The 19014-nt window shown below is 46.0% G+C and overlaps 1 protein-coding gene across 2 annotated transcripts in view; it reads right to left on the bottom strand.

Moving 5' to 3' along the window:
• The window catches only part of SCNN1B (sodium channel epithelial 1 subunit beta), a 32849-nt gene extending 14778 nt beyond the window's left edge, over positions 1–18071 (bottom strand). The window contains exons 1-7 of one of the 2 annotated variants that reach the window (XM_034782769.1): positions 17831–18071; positions 11670–11988; positions 10590–10911; positions 8506–8699; positions 3984–4087; positions 3155–3318; positions 2061–2168 (exon numbers count right to left, since the gene is read on the bottom strand). In XM_034782769.1, coding sequence (XP_034638660.1) covers positions 2061–2168; positions 3155–3318; positions 3984–4087; positions 8506–8699; positions 10590–10911; positions 11670–11986 — 1209 coding nt within the window. In that variant the 5' untranslated portion in view covers positions 11987–11988; positions 17831–18071. Of the gene's footprint in view, positions 1–2060; positions 2169–3154; positions 3319–3983; positions 4088–8505; positions 8700–10589; positions 10912–11669; positions 13597–17830 lie in introns of those variants that run through there. The other variant, XM_034782768.1, reaches the window with a different exon arrangement.
• Positions 18072–19014: the final 943 nt, after the last annotated feature.

Raw genomic sequence — 19014 nt, 5'->3', positions numbered from 1 at the left:
CTTGCATCTGAAGAAGTGAGGTTCTTACCCACGAAAGCTTATGCTCCCAATACTTCTGTTAGTCTTAAAGGTGCCACAGGACCCTCTGTTGCTTTTTACAGATTCAGACTAACACGGCTACCCCTCTGATACTTAAATGTGTTTTTAATTGCTAAGGGGAGTCACACTCAGAGGCTTGCTATGTGAAAGGGGTCACCAGTATAAACGTTTGAGAGCCGGTGCAGTAGGAGCCCCCGGCTAGGACGCCTCCCCTCCAACAGCTACGTTTCATGGGAGAGGTCTGATTTCACGGTCTGTGACATGCTTTTCACAGCTGTGAATTTGGTAGGGCCCAATTCCTATGGTAGCTGTAGGGGTAATTTATAGCTACAGCGATTCTGGGCTATTTCTGCTCGGCTTTTGTTATGCCCTGCTAGAGTCGTGCTCAGCGCTGCAGGCCGTGGAAACCCAAGTGGCCTTAGAGGCGGGTGAATTGCAGACACAGCATTTAGGCCGGGAACAGGAAGGGACACTTTGAACACTGGGACTGGAGTCACCCTATTGCTGCCTTTGCTCTGATTTCAGGATGGAATGGGGCCTCCAGCAGTGGGAACTCTACTCTGGGACACTCAGCCCCGAGACAGAAATTGGGCCACACTGTACCGACAAAGCTCACAAGCGCTGCCCGTCTGGACCCTGCTCTGTCCTGAGTTTGTTCTCTGATGCTTTGCAAGGGTACTTGTCCCGTAGGGCTCCCAGCCTTCCTAAAGCTCTAGGGCCTCCTGCAAACACACACACAAAACCAGCTCTCAGGCACTTTCGCCACATTCATTTTGGTTTTGTTCTGGCCAACAAGCTCTCCCTGGGTGAGAACATCTCACGTGGAGTCCTTGTCCATCTTGGCATTTCTCTTGTTTCCCTGGGCCCCGTGTGCAGGCCCAAGCTTTGCTTTATTCATTGTTGAGTTTTCCCATTACTTTACTGCTAATGCTCTGATTTGGGTACATCACATTTTGTTGCACCCTGCACTTTATCTGAGAACTTTTGCCATTTCCCCTTGACGGTCTGACCCCTTCATGCATTCAAGTTCACCCAACAGTTTGCATGTTCTTCTAAAATACACTGTATGGAAATCAATTTATGTTCTGTACTCCTTTTCTGTTCTCTCCAATCTTCTTAACAGTTTTTATCTGGCAGAGACAGACATGCAAGCCTCTGGATGCTTGTCTGAAAGTAAATAAATGGGAGGAAAATTGGGAGGGATCCAATGAAAATGTACAAGTATCAGAGGGGTAGCCGTGTTAGTCTGGATCTGTAAAAGCAACAGAGTCCTGTGGCACCTTATAGACTAACAGACGTATTGGAGTATAATGTATTTGAGGATGCACAGATATTCTAGATTCTGACTGCTTTGACTTATGTATAATAATCATCCATGTCACCTGAGCTCCCACAGTCTCTTCCAGGGACCAAAAGCACAACAAAAACATTTTGCTTTTTCAGTTTACAAATCGCTGCTTTGCTTGTAAGTTGCACTTATTGGAATTCTGTGCAACCCTAAGGAATGTTGGAAGGGAAACTTGCTAGGCTCCGGCTTTGCAGAAAGCTACAGAAAAGCAAAAAAATAAAGCTTCCAACTGGATAAAGTGAAAAGAACCATCTCCACCACGTCTTCACTCTGCCCAGCAATCTCTGTAGTAAGGTTGAGTGACAGAGAATGACACTGAACTGGATTCTTTGTCTGAGCAATTTAAAAATTCCTCGTGGCTTAATATAACTTGAACGAGATAAATTGTTAGGTTTTGATCCTGCAAACACACACACGAGTTTTCCAACTGAACTCAATGGCAACATTCAGATGTATGAAGTTACGGACATGCATAAGTGTTTGCAAGATTAGGGCTCTCATTTGTGTTTTTAAAAAGTTTTTCTTGTGCTGAGTTCATGCTTACTGGTTATTTTAGAGATTCTGATCTATTACGTTTAACTTTCTTATTCTCTAGAATCATTCATATAAATTAAGAATTTAAATTGCTTAAAAGACTTTGTTTTAAATTGTTTTAATTAATAATGCCCTTTACCTGTATGGAGTAGGAGGTGTTATATTCGTTATAAAGATTTTTTACGGGGACATCTGACCCATTCATCGTGCAGTCGCTGTAGGGATAACCCATCCGCTCAAGTTCATCCTGAAAGAAAACCAAACCCACCAAATATTTGTATGCTGTAGTCATAGTTCCTCTCTGTCACAGGTCTGTTTGGTGCAAGACCCTTTCAGCCACACAGATCCTGCCAGTTCCCCGATCTCTGCAGTCCTGGAGAGGCTAGAATAGTCACAGGTTGCAATATTCAAGGAACATCATCTTGAGGAAATGCATGGAGCTGAACTGGAATTCTTTGGTGCTCAGAAGCGTGGGGCTTCCTGGATTCCCCAGCGAGAACCTCCTCAGACCCCACTGCTCTGTGACCCCATCCCATTGTCTCTTGGGGAGGATTAATGGCAGATCCATGGGTTCCACCCTGTCCCAAACCCCAGGTTATAGGTTCCGGTGATAAATGCATTATCACGCATAGACGGGAAGGATGGAGTGAAAAGCTGGGCTCTATGATGAGGGGGTTGTCTTAGCCCCAGTCAGTGCATGGCAAAGGCTCACAGAGGCACAGCTAGCAAGACCAGTACCTTATTCATTGAGCGTACAGAAAGAAACAGGACACCTGCTGTCTGTATAATTCTAGGAAGACCACGATGATAATGAAAATGATACTATGCTCTTCAGACTAATGACAGGGTCAGTCAGCACGAGTAACATTCTGGTAACTGCACCTTAAGGAGAAGAAGGGGGCAAGGAAGAGCTGCCCTGCCCCAAAGACACCATCCAGTTCCCTTAGCTGCAGTGTTAAACGTAACTGAACTCGCTTAGCCCTGCAGCTGCTGCCACTTGGAGTGAAGAGGCAACAATTACCTAAGCTGCGGCTTTTGGCTTCGATACAGCAGTTACCAGATAAGTTGCATTCAATCTTTCAAAAACAATGTTCCAAGCCGTAGCTAGTAGATAACTTGACTCTTTTGGATTGAGCCAGTTCAGCCAAGACTGAAAACAAACTTGGCTGCTGTCCCATCAGATACAGGAGTATTGTTCTCCGGTGGTTTGTTCTGATGAAATGTCACACATACCACTAATACGCCGATAGAGGTTTCTGTCCCAGACATGGCATAGATGCCCTGGTCTTTAAGAAACGGGAAACTCTTCTGCTCATGCAGCATAAGCCTGGCCCCGGCGGTAGATGTGAGGTAGGGAATGTAGTCTTGTTGGCTGATGTCCAGAATTAACTTCAGCCCTGTGGGCACCAAACACAATATTCAAAAACCCACAACATACAATGCAGCGTTTATATATAAAAAGGGAATGTTTAGAGGAACTCTCTTACTAGGCAGGGAAATCCCTCTCTGCTGAGAGAAGAGAACAGACCCTTCCTTCCTCCTTAGATTGACCATTGTTACACTTGTTCATGCTTTGAAAAGGACTCTTGCACTCAGCCAGTGTGTGGGAAGGAAACACCTGATTTTGTGGGTGTTTTCCCAGGTATTCAGCTGAGATGCACTTTTCTTAAAGTCATCCCATTATTCTGTGTTACCCTTTGCCATTTCGTATGTAATCTATGACCCTCTTTGGGGTTTACCCCCTTACTAATCCTGGCAGTCAGTTATCATTTCCCTATCCATCCCCTGTGCCCCCAAGAACTCATTCATAAGAACATAACGGCCATACAGGGTCAAACCAATGGTCCATCTAGCCCAGTGTCCTGTCTGCCGACAGTGGCCAATACCCGATGCCCCAGAGGGAATGAACAGAACAGACAATCGTCAAGTGACCCATCCCGTCGTAGCCCTAGATGATACCATAAATTGGCCTCTTCATAACATGTAACAGAACTTGCTTGCTGCAGATGAAACATTTCCCAGCCCTCCTGTTTCCTTTGTTCCTTGGGGTTTTAGTACTTACCAAACTCTGCTCCCGGGTTGGAAGAAATCAGGGCTTCCTCATCCATTCCCCAGTTAAAGATGTAGCAGTTGCCATGGTCAGGATGGTAGATCTGGGTGAAATTTCTGTAAGAATCATGCACAATAAGGTGTGACCTTCTAAGGTGGTAAAAGCATGGGACTAATTGATCCCATGTTTTGATATCTTGTAGTTATGCCAGGGCTGTACAGGTAGCTTGTTTATTTGCTGCACACACAAATACAACAGTTTCTTTTGGTAGGCGATGCTCCGTTTTTAAGTGGTATCGTTTCAGCCAAATTGCTCTACTGAAAAATAGCAGCAGCAGCTCTTTGTGAGACTTGTTTGAAGGTTTTTTCCATTAATTTCCATGGCAAGATTTCATTTTTTCTGATTGAATCTGACAGTGTCGCAGATTCACTGTCCCATAGAAATCCCTCCTACTTCTGAGACAAGCATGGTGCTGGCTGGCAAAGGGAGCAATACACTAGGTGCTAGATCAGAGCTTCAGGTAGGTGGAGGTGCAGTGCCTTTACTGGTATGAATTCTTTCAGTGCGCTTTACTTACAGGACCCTAAAGCACTGGGAGGAGGCTTAAATGGTGTCATCGATATGTTGTACTTAGCCAAAAACCCAAACAGAATTTAGAATATGGTATTCGAGGGCCTTGGAAAGACAGTATTTTCCAGGATCAGCAGAGGCAGACTGGGGGAAGGGGATGTCACACATTTAAACACAGAACTAAAATGCAGGTGTTCCCTCTGGGAATGGAACAAACTGCACGGGAGACGCTGTGACTTGAGCCTCAGTTGTGCCTAAGGTGCATTCAGTACGTCTAGAAGCACAGCCGTGGTGACCCCACAGCACGGGGCTAGCCAGGGTGCATCTCCTCTGGGCAGGTTAGCGCCACTGGCAATGCTCGCATCAGGGGAGCACCAGGTCTGACCTGGCACAGAGAGAGGGCAAAGGCTCCTTGGAGCACCCACCCCCTTTGCTCACCTGGGCAGGCTATAGACACAGTCTTGCCCACAGAGCCAGCATCTCAGAGGTACGTGCTGTATGTGACGGAAAGGAGACTGCCTGTGATTTTCTATTGAATGCTACAGTGTGACATAAATGTGGCACACCCAAATAAGTGCCTGGCTTAGGGCTGTGATAACTGACTCGCCCTAGGGTTGTGATAACTGACTCGCCCAGTTTGGATAAATACCCAACTATTTGTTTATTGATAATTCTTATAACGTCCTGTACAGAGCAGTACTGCCGGAAGGGCTCGTTACAGCCGAGGCCGGAGTCATGCACTCAGTTCTGCAGATACAGAGGGTTTGTCAATCGCAAGGCATGGGGAGGGAAGAAGTGTGTTATCCAGCAACCGGTGTTAGGAAAACGTGTGTAACCGAGGGCTTGCCCTTCTACACTGGGCCACATGCTGTGCTCTAGGGTTAGTTCTTCAGACAAACTCTCACAGGAGCCCGTTGGGCTCTGACGGTGCTCGGCACCTCTGAAAATCAGGTCGCTTATTTATGTGCTCAGCTTTAGGCTGTGAAGTTTAAAGATTGGCCTTAGTTCCTTGTCCGTGGCCATGAGGAGTCAGTGACAGAGCTGGGATTGGGACTCCTCTGATGCCCTGTCCTGTGCTCATATCACAGACACTCCAGTAGCAGGGCAGAGAGAAGGGATGGCTGGACGAGTAACAGTTGCTGAGCTGAGCAGAGCACCTCTCCAAGGTCTCCTGGCACCAAGGGAAGTTAGTACGCTCTCAAACACAGATGGGCAAGTACATCTGTCATGTGCATTGGCGCACAGTCTCTCCTCTGTTAGCAGGTGGAGCCCCCACTCTTGTCAATATAGGTTCCACTCTAAGAGCACGTGGAGGATACAACCCTTCATAATAACGAGCAAGGCCATCAACTTGTGTGGGAAGACTGCTGAGCGGACATTTGGTGCCCAAGCGCCCTGCAGAGTAACGGCTCTCACTCCATGCATGGAACTCTGCTGACATCCAAATGGGAATCAGCAGCCTTGGGAATATGTCCAGGGCAATTGGCTTTGTTGCTGACAGGAAGAAACAGTGACAATGCCCAGGCTCTCTACCTGGTACACAGACACACTGGCATTGTTCTATACTGGGACACTGGGTACAAATAAGACCAGGACAGAAGAGTAATAAAGTCTTTGTGCTTATGTTAGTTCCAAATCATCCAAAATGATCCTCCACCAGTAGCCGCAGGTGCATTTTCAATGACTCAGTCTGTACAGATGGAAGAAGGAAGATGAGAAATGGCTACGGGTCTAATCCTGCAGCTGTGAAGAGCACATGGTCCCCACTCATTTGGAGGGGAGCTTGGAGTAGTGTTGATATTAACTAATCCATAACCACCCTGCAGCCCATGTACATGTCAGACATGTCAGCTCTTTTGCTCCGTAGGGTCATTTCTATTGATTGACATGAATATTATACATAATATAAATATTACAACTAATATTTGCCAGCAAATTCCTTTGCAATGCTCCTATTCAGAATAAAATTGATCTCCGTTACCCAGATTTACCAACTAAACTGTAAGTGTTCGCTTCTCAGTATGCCAATCTATACCTGTAATTAAAGTACGAGCACTATCAGATTTCACCAGTAGGGTTTTTCTAATTGTGTGTTGGAGCCTGTGGACAAGAATGAGACACTATAAGCAGGGAAAGGGAACAAACTCAGATCAAATAAAGACCAATTTGAACCTGCTTCTAGAACTCAAACCAACCCCATCCTGAGAATATTTTACTCTGCCCCTGCATGTCCACTGCAGCTGGGATCACAACCAGAAATCCTGCGGGATACGTTGGGAGCACTGGCAATCTCATGATTCACTGAGAAAAGCTTACGAGAAGCAGCCACGCCCGGAGCTGCTGAGGCCTATCGCAGTAGCTTTGTCCATCACTAATTACCGGTCAGGCCAATGGTCTTTGAGGTTCAAGTTTTTGAATTGAGGGTTTATTTTTTAATTAAAAAATATTCTGCCATAAAGCTGATTATATGGGTTGTTTCCCCTGCTGCACTTCACTCTCATTGTGAAAGAGAGTCAAGTGGAGGCTCTCCACTAGCTGGGATCACAGAGATAGAGCTGCTGCATGAACTGAGGTGTCTTTTTTCTTTTTTTAAATAACTGACTATTTAAGAAGTTACCTTAAATTTTGGCTGGAGGCTTTACCAGGTACTGGTTACCATTTAAAAGCAAATACTCACCAGCAACCACACATCACTGAACAAAACCACTAACCCAGGAACCTATCCTTGTAACAAACCCCGATGCCAACTCTGTCCACATATCTATTCAAGTGACATCATCATAGGACCTAATCACATCAGCCACACCATCAGGGGCTCGTTCACCTGCACATCTACCAATGTGATAGATGCCATCATGTGCCAGCAATGCCCCTCTGCCATGTACATTGGCCAAACCGGACAGTCTCTACGCAAAAGAATTAATGGACACAAATCTGACATCAGGAATCAAAATACTCAAAAACCAGTGGGAGAACACTTTAACCTGTCTGGTCATTCAGTGACAGACCTGCGGGTGGCTATATTACAACAGAAAAACTTCAAAAACAGACTCCAAAGAGAGACTGCAGAGCTAGAATTGATATGCAAACTAGACACAATCAACTCCGGTTTGAACAAGGACTGGGAATGGCTGAGCCATTACAAACGTTGACTCTATCTCCCCTTGTAAGTACTCTCACACTTCTTATCACACTGTCTGTACTCGGCTAGCTTGATTATCACTTCAAAAGTTTTTTTTCTCTTAATTAATTGGCCTCTCAGAGTTGGTAAGACAACTCCCACCTGTTTATGCTCTCTGTATGTGTGTATATATATCTCCTCATTATATGTTCCATTCTATATGCATCCGAAGAAGTGGGCTGTAGTCCACGAAAGCTTATGCTCTAATAAATTTGTTAGTCTCTAAGGTGCCACAAGTACTCCTGTTCTTCATTTAAACCAAGTGAGATCCAGTAACTCTCCAAGTGGGGAGGCTGTGATGGTACCTAGTTCAAGTTTAGGCCATTTAATAATTTGGTAGATCCCTGCTCCAGTCAGGCTAATGAGCACCCAGCAATACTGGATGGATAAAAGCCAAAGTGCAATTCACTGCTGTAAGGAGTGAGACTTCGTGCTGTTTCTATTACAGATTAATATAGACTTCTATCTAAACATTTTTCTTTGCCTTTTATGGACTTGATTCTGTACAATGAAAATATTTAGAAAGACAATAAAAAGAGCAGGAATCACACATCCGTGTGAGGCCCTGGCTCGTACATGATTTAATAATTCATAGTAGTAGTAGTAATTCATATTTCCACAGCATCTAGGAGTCTCCGTCAGGGACCAGGACCCCATTGTCTCAGCACTGTACAGACACAGAAGAAAGTGGTCCCTGCTCCGAAGAGCTTCCTACGTCTTTGCCCTGTATAGTGTCAAGTGACACTGAGAGTAAGTAGAAGTTCAGTGAGTTCCACCACGTACCTGTAGCTGCAGGGCTCTGCCCCGTACAGACATGCTAGGATCATGTCCTCTGGCTGGTAGCCCATCCTGATCCTCTCTTGCAGCGGGACTTTAGAGAGGATGCTAGTGGACTGTAGAATGTACCATTCTGTCACCGCTTGGGCCGCGCTGGTGAAGTTCCAGTACATGCACTGGGGGATGTCCTTGTGGTGGCACTGAAGACACATGGAGTTAGATTTTAACGTGGAACTAACAGACAACCAGCAGGCAGCTGGCCTTGTGTTCAGAGGGAGGGGATAACCTACAGGCTGGAGTAGCGACTGTGGCCCTCTGTAGCATTCACAGGGTATTGGGGTCACAGCATACATGAATGTAAATCCTGTGGCCACCCCACAGCCCACTCCATCACCACTGCCCACATGGGCATTTGCATGGCTGGCATGGAGACCCTTTCTGCAGAGCAAGGACATCTAAGTGCAGTTCTGTCCATGGTCCCCAGGGCAGGGCTTCAGTGGACCTGGTGCATCTGGCCTTCACGCCACAGGTGAATTTCACCTTGGAACCCATCTGCTGTCGGCTGCACCTAGCTCCGTTACCACACGACCCTGCTACTGTGCACTAAAAGATCCCTAGTGCGCTACTCCCATGGAGTGGAGAGCAGTGTACTAAGGAGCTTTCCGGGTGCGGGAGCAGAGTCCAAGCAGACTGTCAGTATGCAGTACACTAGCACGAGGGAGATTTACACACCAGCCTGCTGTGCACTAACTGTTCATCCACACAAGCCCTGAGCATTTGATCCTGGTGGTGGCCCTCAGAATCCCTAATGAATGACTGCAGCCAGAGTCCCGGGTGTGTCACCTGGGGCAGGATTAGGCCCAAAAGATTAGAAGTGAAACAAACTGGTTTTATGCTGGTGTGATTAAAAAATCCCAAACCCAGCAGCCCCCCAGTACGCCAGTGTTACCGGCGAGTCCTATGGAACAACCCTCCCGAGATGCACCAGCCTGCCGGAGCAGCCCCCAGCCATACTCCCAGTGTGTCCCTGTGCGGGAAATCGTTTGATATGGGGTCAGTGTTCAGTTCCAGCCAGCTCTAAATGGAGAGAAAATGGCTGGAAATGATGCACTGAGCTGTGCCAGGGCCCCTTTGTGAGCCAGCACGGACCACACGATGCAGCTTTTCAAGAGAGAAACCTGGTGGAGAAACAAAATCCAGAGGCCCCATTTGAAGCCTCTCTCAGACGGATAGAGCCCTGCGATGAGGTTATCACGCCGCACTTGTCCTGAAAGGATTAGTGAAGACTAAGGGGGGGGAGGGGGCTACTGAACCCAAGAAGCCACAGCTGAGGGGAATCAGGTGGCTAAGCAATCCCCTGACTGAGGGAGGGAGTCCAGCTGAGGAGGAATGAACTAAGCTGGGACTATAAAGACAGGAAATTGGAAGCAGAAGGGGGGGCTCCTGGGAAGTCTGCAGTTGGGAGAAGGGAGGTGCGTTTTGGCTGGCAAACCTGGGAGCCAGGAACATAGGACAGGACTCCTGGAAAGGCTGTAAGGTCTAGAAGGGAACAGACCTTGACAGCTGGCAAGAGGATCCCAAAGCTGGAACCTGCAGTAGAGGGCAGGTCTGGGTTCCCTGCCAGCCACAGAGGGAGTGGCGCTTCGAGGCAGCAAATGGGAAGACTGCAGGCGAGGAAAGACTTTGATACCCTGGAAGGGGACACACGTATAGTGATCTGGCCGTAGGGCTGAGTTACAAAGAGGCAGTAGCAGCTTGTGGAGCTCAGACCCAGAGGTGGACAGATGGCGTGTAACGGTGGGAAGCGGCGGTGACCTTGCGAGCTATTCCCTGGAACGACCCGGCGGAGGTGCCACCTTAGTGGTGAGTGGAGCCCCCATCACAAGCCCTATCTGCCTTGCTCCCAGGGTCTTCCTCTATTTATTCTCTGTATTATCATAGCAGCCAGGAGCCCTGGTCTTCAACCGGGACCCTGGTGTGCTAGTGCTGTCCAAAAACAGAACAAAAAGACAATCCCTGCTCCAAGCAGCTCACAATGTAACGTGGCCTCGAGCGAAGTGCAGAGCACGGAGCCATAAACCTCCACTTACCAGCTTCACTGCCACTTTGTGTTTCTTCACTTCTGACGTCACGTTGGACAGGGCGGGAGAGGAATTGTTGGGTCGGGTTCCTGAACCGCTTTGGTTGGTCTCAAAGAGATCGATAATGACGGGATGGTCTGGGTCACTCTCATCAATCAGAACCAAGGGGATTTGGTTCCAGAGCTTCAGGTCTAACTGCTGAGAAACAGTCTCGCTGGAGTTTAGTGGGGGAGCTGAGATTGTGGCCCCGTGCTTGGACTGCAGGATCCTTTCCAGGGCTGCCTCAGTGAGATCATCCAATTCTTTCAATAGATGCCTCACCTTGGAGTATCTGAAGGACAAAGAGCAGTTAGCAGGTGCTGGGAAGGTGGCAGTGGCTGCAGTAGATTGAATTTCTATAGGGAACATGGAACTTAGGTAGCTTCATAAAAGTTACTGAAAAATGAATGCAGTTCATGTACGAAGTGTGATCTATGCTAGAATGCGTATCCTGCCTGCCAGACCCTGGAGCAAGAACCAGATATAAAATTAGTGAGGCGATAAACAATCAGTGTTGTACTGATGACTCGCTGTGTTTACAGAAATAATGTCCTTCTCTTTCAAATAACTCATGTTCCGGGGTCAGCAATGGGCTAACGTACCCGGAGCCACTCTAGCAGGAGAAGACACAAAACTCAACCCACTCATTGTGGGTCTGCTCTGAGTTTTGGGAGACAGACTGGGGTGTACTTTACTTAGGGCCACGCCTCTGCTCTGTTATATTGATGTAAATTTAAAGTACCTCCAGTGAAGTCATTGGACTGCCTGATTTCACAGGAGTGACTCTGAATTTCCAGTGAAGTAACTGAGAGCAGATATTGGCCTTTCGTGGCACCCAGATAATGGGGTTGGGTTGCAGAAAGTGTTTTCATTCATTTCTTTTGTTTCCATTTGTTGAAGGGCTTGCTGAATTACAATGGACACTTTCCGAAATCCCATATCTTTGCAATTGAGATGGAAAAGATTTACAGTGCTAGGCCCTGGAAATGTTACTGAGCAAGTCAGCTTCACAACTAATACGGTACCACTTGGTGCAGCCAGGGAACTCACTTGTAGGGGCTGGCATTGCAGACCGTGACTGCTGGGAACTTCATGGTCTTAAACCCTATAGACAGAGATGAACTGACACTGTAGGAGAGGTATGTGTCAATGAGGATCCCCCATTGCCAGAAGACGAGAGATGCGAAGAGCAGAGTCAGGAAAAACCAGATGACTTTTTTCTTTGGCCCCTCTCGGATGATGCGCTTGGGCCCATGCGTGTTGGTGTTATCGCAGTACCAGACCAGCAGCTCTTTGTACGTGTATCCCGGCCCCTTCTGGAGACGGTGCAGCACTCTAATGAAATACCTTTTAAAATTCATTGTCATGCCTGTGAACATGCGGGGGAAACAGAACTGGTTAGTCTGAGGCAGCGGGATTTAAATTACTTGCTGTATTCTGCTTGTAGGAGTCCTTCAGACGGGAGGCTAACCAGCAGGTGCCTTCAGCCTGTCTCTGGTAGCTCACCAGGTGGATTTCACAGATCACAGGGGAGCGATCTCACCTATGCCCTAGTGGTTGTGGTCTGTGTTGCCAGGAGGGAAAGGTGCATGAGATTCTCAGCCTCTCACTACCTGTGTTGAAAGAGACCTCTCAACCTCCCACTGTCCCGCTCCAGAGCTGGGCCTCCTCCAGCAATACTGAAAACCCTTCCCACCTAGACATGGGTACCGGAAAACATACAGTTATTGGAAGGCAAGTCATACTTGCAAACCCATTCTGAGCCTATTACAGCCTAAACTGTGTAAGATCCTTGGAGAAGGGACCACTGTTTTGTCTCAAAGAACCATCATTCATGGCACTGTATGAACATTAATATATGCTACTACTGTAGACCAACCTTAGTCTTAAATCGTGATCGGCTCTAAGTCTGTTTGAACTGCATAACTCTGAACTGGTTTAGAACAGCAATTAGGCTAACTCAGCTCAACTCTCAATGTAGAAGGGACCTAAAGGGATTTGACCTGAAATGACTGGGGAAGAAGCTCCTTGGGCATCAGGTGTGTCCACCTCCCGAAAGGGGAGTAGGAAAGAGGGATTTGGACACAAGTGTCCTTTTTCAAGTCTAAAAATGTCAAAGTGGTGAGGGGTGCCTGCGAGAGAAGGGACAATAGGTTTGGTTTTTTTTCCAGATTCTTTTGTTTGAAGATAATCTCAGTACATTTTGTGCTGCTGATGTGAGGGATGCTGCATATTTTGCATTGGAATTGTGAGTACCTGGGACATTTTATGCTGCTATTGTGAGTCGAGAATGCGTGTTACTAAATCTTTATATCCCAGAGCAGAATTTCACAACAAAAGAGAGATCTAGCTAAGAAGAAAATCGTTCAGAGGTTTAAAATGTGGAATGTCAGGATTGAAGAGCCATGTTAAATATGGTATGAAGCATACTGGGAACAGTAATACTGAAGGTGTAGAACTAGAAACGTTTCAATAGTCAGCAATATTCAGAAGAAAGAACAAATTCTGCTTTTATGCGATGTTACTCTTACTAAATGTAATCCCATGTAGATAAAATATCAAAGGGAAGTTGCTGTGCAGGTTGCCGGGGTCTAGGCCATGCACACTCACATCTCTTTACAGCTCGAGAATGGGAAGACACTGCAGGCTGATTTCATTCGGTTGGATGGTCTTTTTCTCTTGGGCCTGTTTGGTGAGATGACTGCATCAGTTTGAAACCTTACCTAGCCGAGCAGAGGAACTGGATAGGAACTGAGTCACTGTTTAGGTTATGGCTCTAGGGCCAAATTCTTCCCTGGCCTGCGTGTGATGAAGTCAGTAGGATTGCACATGTGTAACTGAGAGGCTTACATAAAGAATGCAGGATTAGGCCTTATGTTGACTATAGCTCAAACCGGTGAACAATCTTGTTCCTGAATTGAGTAGCTGGAAGCAGCGGAGCTGACTAATAAGTAGGGCCCTACCAAATTCATGGTCCATTTTGGTCAATTTCATGGTCATAGGATTTAAAAAATCATAAATTTCAGCTATTTAAATCTTACATTTCATAGTGTTGTAATTGTAGGGGTCCTGACCCAAATTGCAGTCCTGCTCCCCTTACTTCTGTGCTGCTGCTGATGGCAGCGCTGCCTTCAGAGCTGGGCAGATGGAGAGTGGCAGCTGCTGGCCGGGAGCCCAGCTCTGAAGGCAAAATCACCGTCACCAGCAGCGCAGAAGTAAGGATGGCCTGGTATGATATTGCCACCCATACTTCTGCACTGCTGCCTGGAGAGCTGAGCACCCAGCCAACAGCCGCTGCTCTCTGGCCGCCCAGCTCTGAAGGCAGCAGCGCAGAAGTAAGAGTGGCAATATGCCACCCCCCTAAAATAACCTTGTGACCCCCTGCAACTCCCTTTGGGTTCAGGACCCCCAATTTGAGAAACACTGGTCTCCCCCCGTGAAATCTGGTGCTTTTACACTATACTATACAGATTTCACGGGGGGAGACCAGATTTCATGGTCTGTGACGTGTTTTTCATGGCCATGAATGCGGTAGGGCCCTACTAATAAGTCATTAAGCCCTCATGGTTATGAGGGATGTGCTGCCTTTGCAGTTGTCATGCAGCGGATACAAACACTCTCCCTCAATTTCCTACTCTCTTTGCCACAGGGTTCCTGTGAGTATTAAAACCAGATGATGAGCATCACTATCGTCACTAGCAATCCAGAACTGCTCTTCTCCACACCAAGTAACAGGCTGACAGTTGAGCAATCCCCTCCAGATGACTGGCTTCTATAGATAGCTTTGAATTTCAGTTCCTTACATTTCCCTTCCATTACCTCATCATTCAGAAGCGATTTGTAAATGTTAAGGAGATGTGCTCCTACATGTGACTGTGTTGACAGTGGAGTTATGGCATCCGGGCACAGTGTCAAACATACTGTAGGGGAAGAAAAGCAGGAAGTTGTCATGAATATTCCCACTGGATAAATTGCTTAGTTTTTCCCTTCTAATCAAGCTGGTGATGACTGAATGGTTCTCAGACTGCCAAGACATGAGCTTCACACTTCCACTCCTCAACTCAGTGCCAGAACAGCAGTTCTGGGAAGAATCCAGGCAAAGAACAGCGAGGGGATGGGTGGCCGCAATGGAAAGTTCTTCCAAAATACCATGTCAATCGACCTTGAGCCTTCACGATAAACAGAACCTCTAGCGGTAGGAGGGGTGTTTCCTCTCCAAGTCCAGTGTCAGAGACTGTCAGACACGAAGATACTTTCTTTCTATTGTGAAAGTTAGGTCAATGTCTGTTGACTGGGAACTGTCAGAGACCCGACCTCCTTCCACTAGTGATTTTTGGTTGCTACTGAACAAGACTAGATCAAGAACCAGTGACCTGGGTGACCAGCAGGTTCCCTATTGCCAACCATCCTAGTCAGCCAGGATCACGGCACAGACTTCAGAGCTACAGGTGCTTTTCAGAAATGTTCTGAGTAATCTGAAATGGCAGATACATTCAGGAAAATCACTATTCATTAATTAGCCTTTCACTTTACTGCCCAGACAGCCACCGTTCATAATTCATAAAGCATGCATAAACTCGAATATTACAATACGGTAAAGCCTATATTTCTTAATCCAGGAGTGAAGGGTTTCCTCTAGTTTCTCTTCAAGCAAATGCTCCCCAGAAGTTTCATAACAAACACAGTATTCTCTTTAGAATAAACCACAATGTTTCTATAGTCTTCTGAATATTTAAACCTTTTCATTTACAAAATTACTATCAGTTATAATGCAACATATGTACACCATTGAATCCTTATATTTTTATCTTTTTCAGATTAAAAACCCTAAAGTGTTTACTTATATTTCTTTGTTCACAATTTTGCAGCAGTCATTTTACACACACACACACACACACACACACACACACACACACACTATCTTGAATTTATTTATATTTATCCATCTAACAAATGGCCCTTTTAAAAGGTACTTTGCAGCTCATGTTTCCAGTACTTTCAGCACCCTTTTGTATGCTCTTGCAACTAGTTGTTTTCACAGAAATAGTCATCATACACTAGATTCAGATTACTTATTTTATAATGTTTTCCTATAATTTAAAACAGTGTCAAGTAGTTCAAACACAACATCTAATTGTTTATTTACTTACACTAGTGTTTTTCATTATTTTCTAAATATTCAATTAAAACTTTCTTTGGGATTCATTTCCATTATATTACACTGGTTACCACCCCACAAGAAGCAGAAAAATAACTACTAGTATAAACAAAACCAGCTAATCTGACCAGGTTTGTTTTATTGCTCAACCTAAGGATGCTATCTTGCAACTCCTATTCACACGAGACATCGCACTGATGTCAAATGATGTTCTTGCCCGAGAGAGAATTATTCATGGGGGTAAACTTTTGCAGGGTTGGACCATCCGTGAAGAGAAAAAACAAACAGCATAAAAGGTGAAAATGAAATGAGAATTCTATATTCATAATTTGAGACATTATTAATAGAGGATTTTTACTTATGACTAATCTTGACCCTGGCCCTTTAAAGATTTTAACACAATTGACATTTCTAAATCCATTTCTGGAGACATGTCCTAGTTCTGGACATGGGAAGAGCCCTGAATTGGCTCCAGCCTAGAGTTAGGCTCTGCCCACGTCTGCTGTGACTTCAATAACAATTTTGAGGAAATCTACCCATCTTTGCAGAACCGCTGGTGCACCTCTGCTGGTGACAGAAATGGTGGGAGAGCTACTGGAGGCAAGGCCGAGGCATTTTTACCTCCTAACATCAAGACCTGCTCTGAGCTGAGTTGGATGGCATGGTGGCAAAAGGGCTCTGCCCTGTTGAGGAAGTTGTAATCCCCAGCTTGAGTAGCCATAAACAGAAGTGTAGCTGCAGGAGTATGAGCAGCAGGAGGGCTGGCTGGCCAAGTACACACCTACCATCTCAGAAGGGATCATGGGGTAGCTAGATCATCCTGTTGCTTGCACCACCGAGATTACACGGCTATTTTGGGATGCCTGCACCAACGCTGATCAAGCTGGCATGTCTACTTGAGCAGGAAAGTACATCTTCCGGTTTCGGTGTAGACATAGCGTAAAGCTCCCACCAATGGAGCGGAACGGGTAGAGTAATACAAGGGTGGGGGAATCTCCTCTCTACCCCCGCCAAAAACTGCTGTGGAGACCTGGCTACTGGAGATTACTGTTTATCCAAATCATTTTTAAAAACTATTTACTTGGGAGGTTAAATCCTTGCCAGGTAAATATCCAAAACAAAATAATCATAACAGCTATTATTTCAAGAGACTTTATACAAGAATATAGTCAGCAGATCTTTCTATAGTCAAATCGGTCTGAATCACAATTTACAACCCATTCGAGATGACGGGATTTATGTGCACTAGACCTAAACACTGGTCTACAGTAGCTTATCAAACACGACTGTGAAATAGTTAACCCCTGCCTATGTTGACCAGGCAAATCCGATTAGCCCAAACTGGTTTTGAACAGTGTTTAAAACTGTTCATAAAAAGTTTTATCCCCAGAGCAGAGGGAGTCAGTCCTTATCTGCCTTTGCTTTATCACTTACACACAGTAGATAACGTAGTAGTGGGGACTCATATTCTAAGAACCAAATCTCACAGGAGGCAAACAGGCTTTTTACCCTGTGCACACTGATTTCAATGACCCTGCTCAAAGATTTAAAGTTAAGCATGTATCTAAAAGCTTTGCTGGATCAGGGCTAAAGTGGTCAGCATCTTACAGGACTGAGCACTCAACTGGCTGCCAGGTTAGCAAACTGATCATAAATTGATTTAAAACTACCTTTCCCAGCCCTGAAGAAAAGCTCAGTGTGGCCTGAAAGCTTGTCTCTCCCACCATCAGAAGTTGGTCCAATAAAAGATATTACCTCCCCCACCTGGGGGCTCTAAAAAAACCCCGACACATTTTAACAATGTTCTGCCCAATGCTGGCAGCACAATAGACTGGTTAACAAACACCATTTTAAAGGGATTTTTCTAATGTGGCAGGAGGCCAAGAGCCAAGCTCGCTCCCTCTGGCCGGAGTAAGCGTGGCTTTCGAAGGGCAAAGCTGGTTGAGAAAAGGAAAAGTTGCACTTTAACACACACAAATGGTTATTTTTCCAGAAGGAAAGTAACCCTACATTTGTTTTTAACCTTTCCAACAATTTTAACACATTTCCTTACCTTAATTTCTACCATTTTTTTTCTAAGACAAAATCTTACTCTTTCCTTATTCCTGCAGCCGGGTCGGGCCAGGGTAGCTTGCTACAGGTCTGCAGTCACGCCTGCAATCCTTGAGACAGCTCCTTGTGCTCACTTGAGCTTAATGTCAGAGGAGTTCAAGTGGTCCATGTTTTCTAAAGGGATACTTCAATGGCTTCTCTGGGAACCCTTCAGGCTGCCCGGCTCTCCCATTAGCTGGGATGTACCATGTAGTGCAAAGCACATAGGTGAGAAGTGAGAAACTGGCACCCACCCACCCACCACTATTGCACAGATAAATTTACTGACCCCACCTTATCGCACCCTGAATCAGGGAACACAGCAGCACAATACTCTTCCTCTCCCCCGCCCCACATCCAAATGGAGGGTAAAGTTGAGAACTTGGAAGGTGGCAGGAGCCAGACAGAACTCCGTATAGTCAGGATACTGCAGTTCAGATGAACACAGGGCAATGCATGTATTTGTCCCTGCTGCTTCCCCTAGATCGCACTGTTTACAAAATTGCAGCACACAGCAATAGCTGCAGCCATGTGGGAAACTTTATGATGCCCCATTGCTGCTTCCAGAAGCTTCTCGTTTTACTGTTTTACCTTCCCCTCCCCTGATTTGGGCACTGCTGGGTAAAAGCATCTACCAGCTGCCTATCTCCTCCTCTTCTGCTGATCTTCACTTTGCCCCTAGACACTACTCAGGTTGTAAGGATTCGTCTCTAATACATAAATAAGAAATTAGTTTCATTTTTCTTCAGCAGTGTTCTGCAATACTACTCTGCCCTTTTATAGTTATCTGAGGATCTCAAACCCTTTGCAAACTTTAATGGACACCTTCAGTCAACAATGGAGCAGTTGTCTACACCAAACAATACCTCCACCATTGTCCGGACACAGTTAAAGTTTGGCTCTTGCTGGCATCTGCTACCATAAATGTGTGATCGGAAATAATGTTCAACAACTGACCCTGAAAATCCGTTCTGGATGCTGGGCTTCTGTAGCGCAAAAGGAGCCATATGCACTTCACACTCATGGAGGCCCTATCTGTGTGTATGGTCCTAGCACGGTTTGCCTGAGCATTGTGGAGAGGCTACTCCCATCGTACCCTGAGACCCATCAATCCAGTCCTGCTCCTGTTGAAGTCCAAGGGGACCC

The sequence above is a fragment of the Trachemys scripta genome, chromosome 10, assembly GCF_013100865.1.
Source record: "Trachemys scripta elegans isolate TJP31775 chromosome 10, CAS_Tse_1.0, whole genome shotgun sequence".
Classification (NCBI taxonomy): Eukaryota; Metazoa; Chordata; order Testudines; family Emydidae; genus Trachemys; species Trachemys scripta.
Note: the sequence above shows the minus strand (reverse complement) of the source record. Positions and strands in the feature narration are given on the sequence as shown.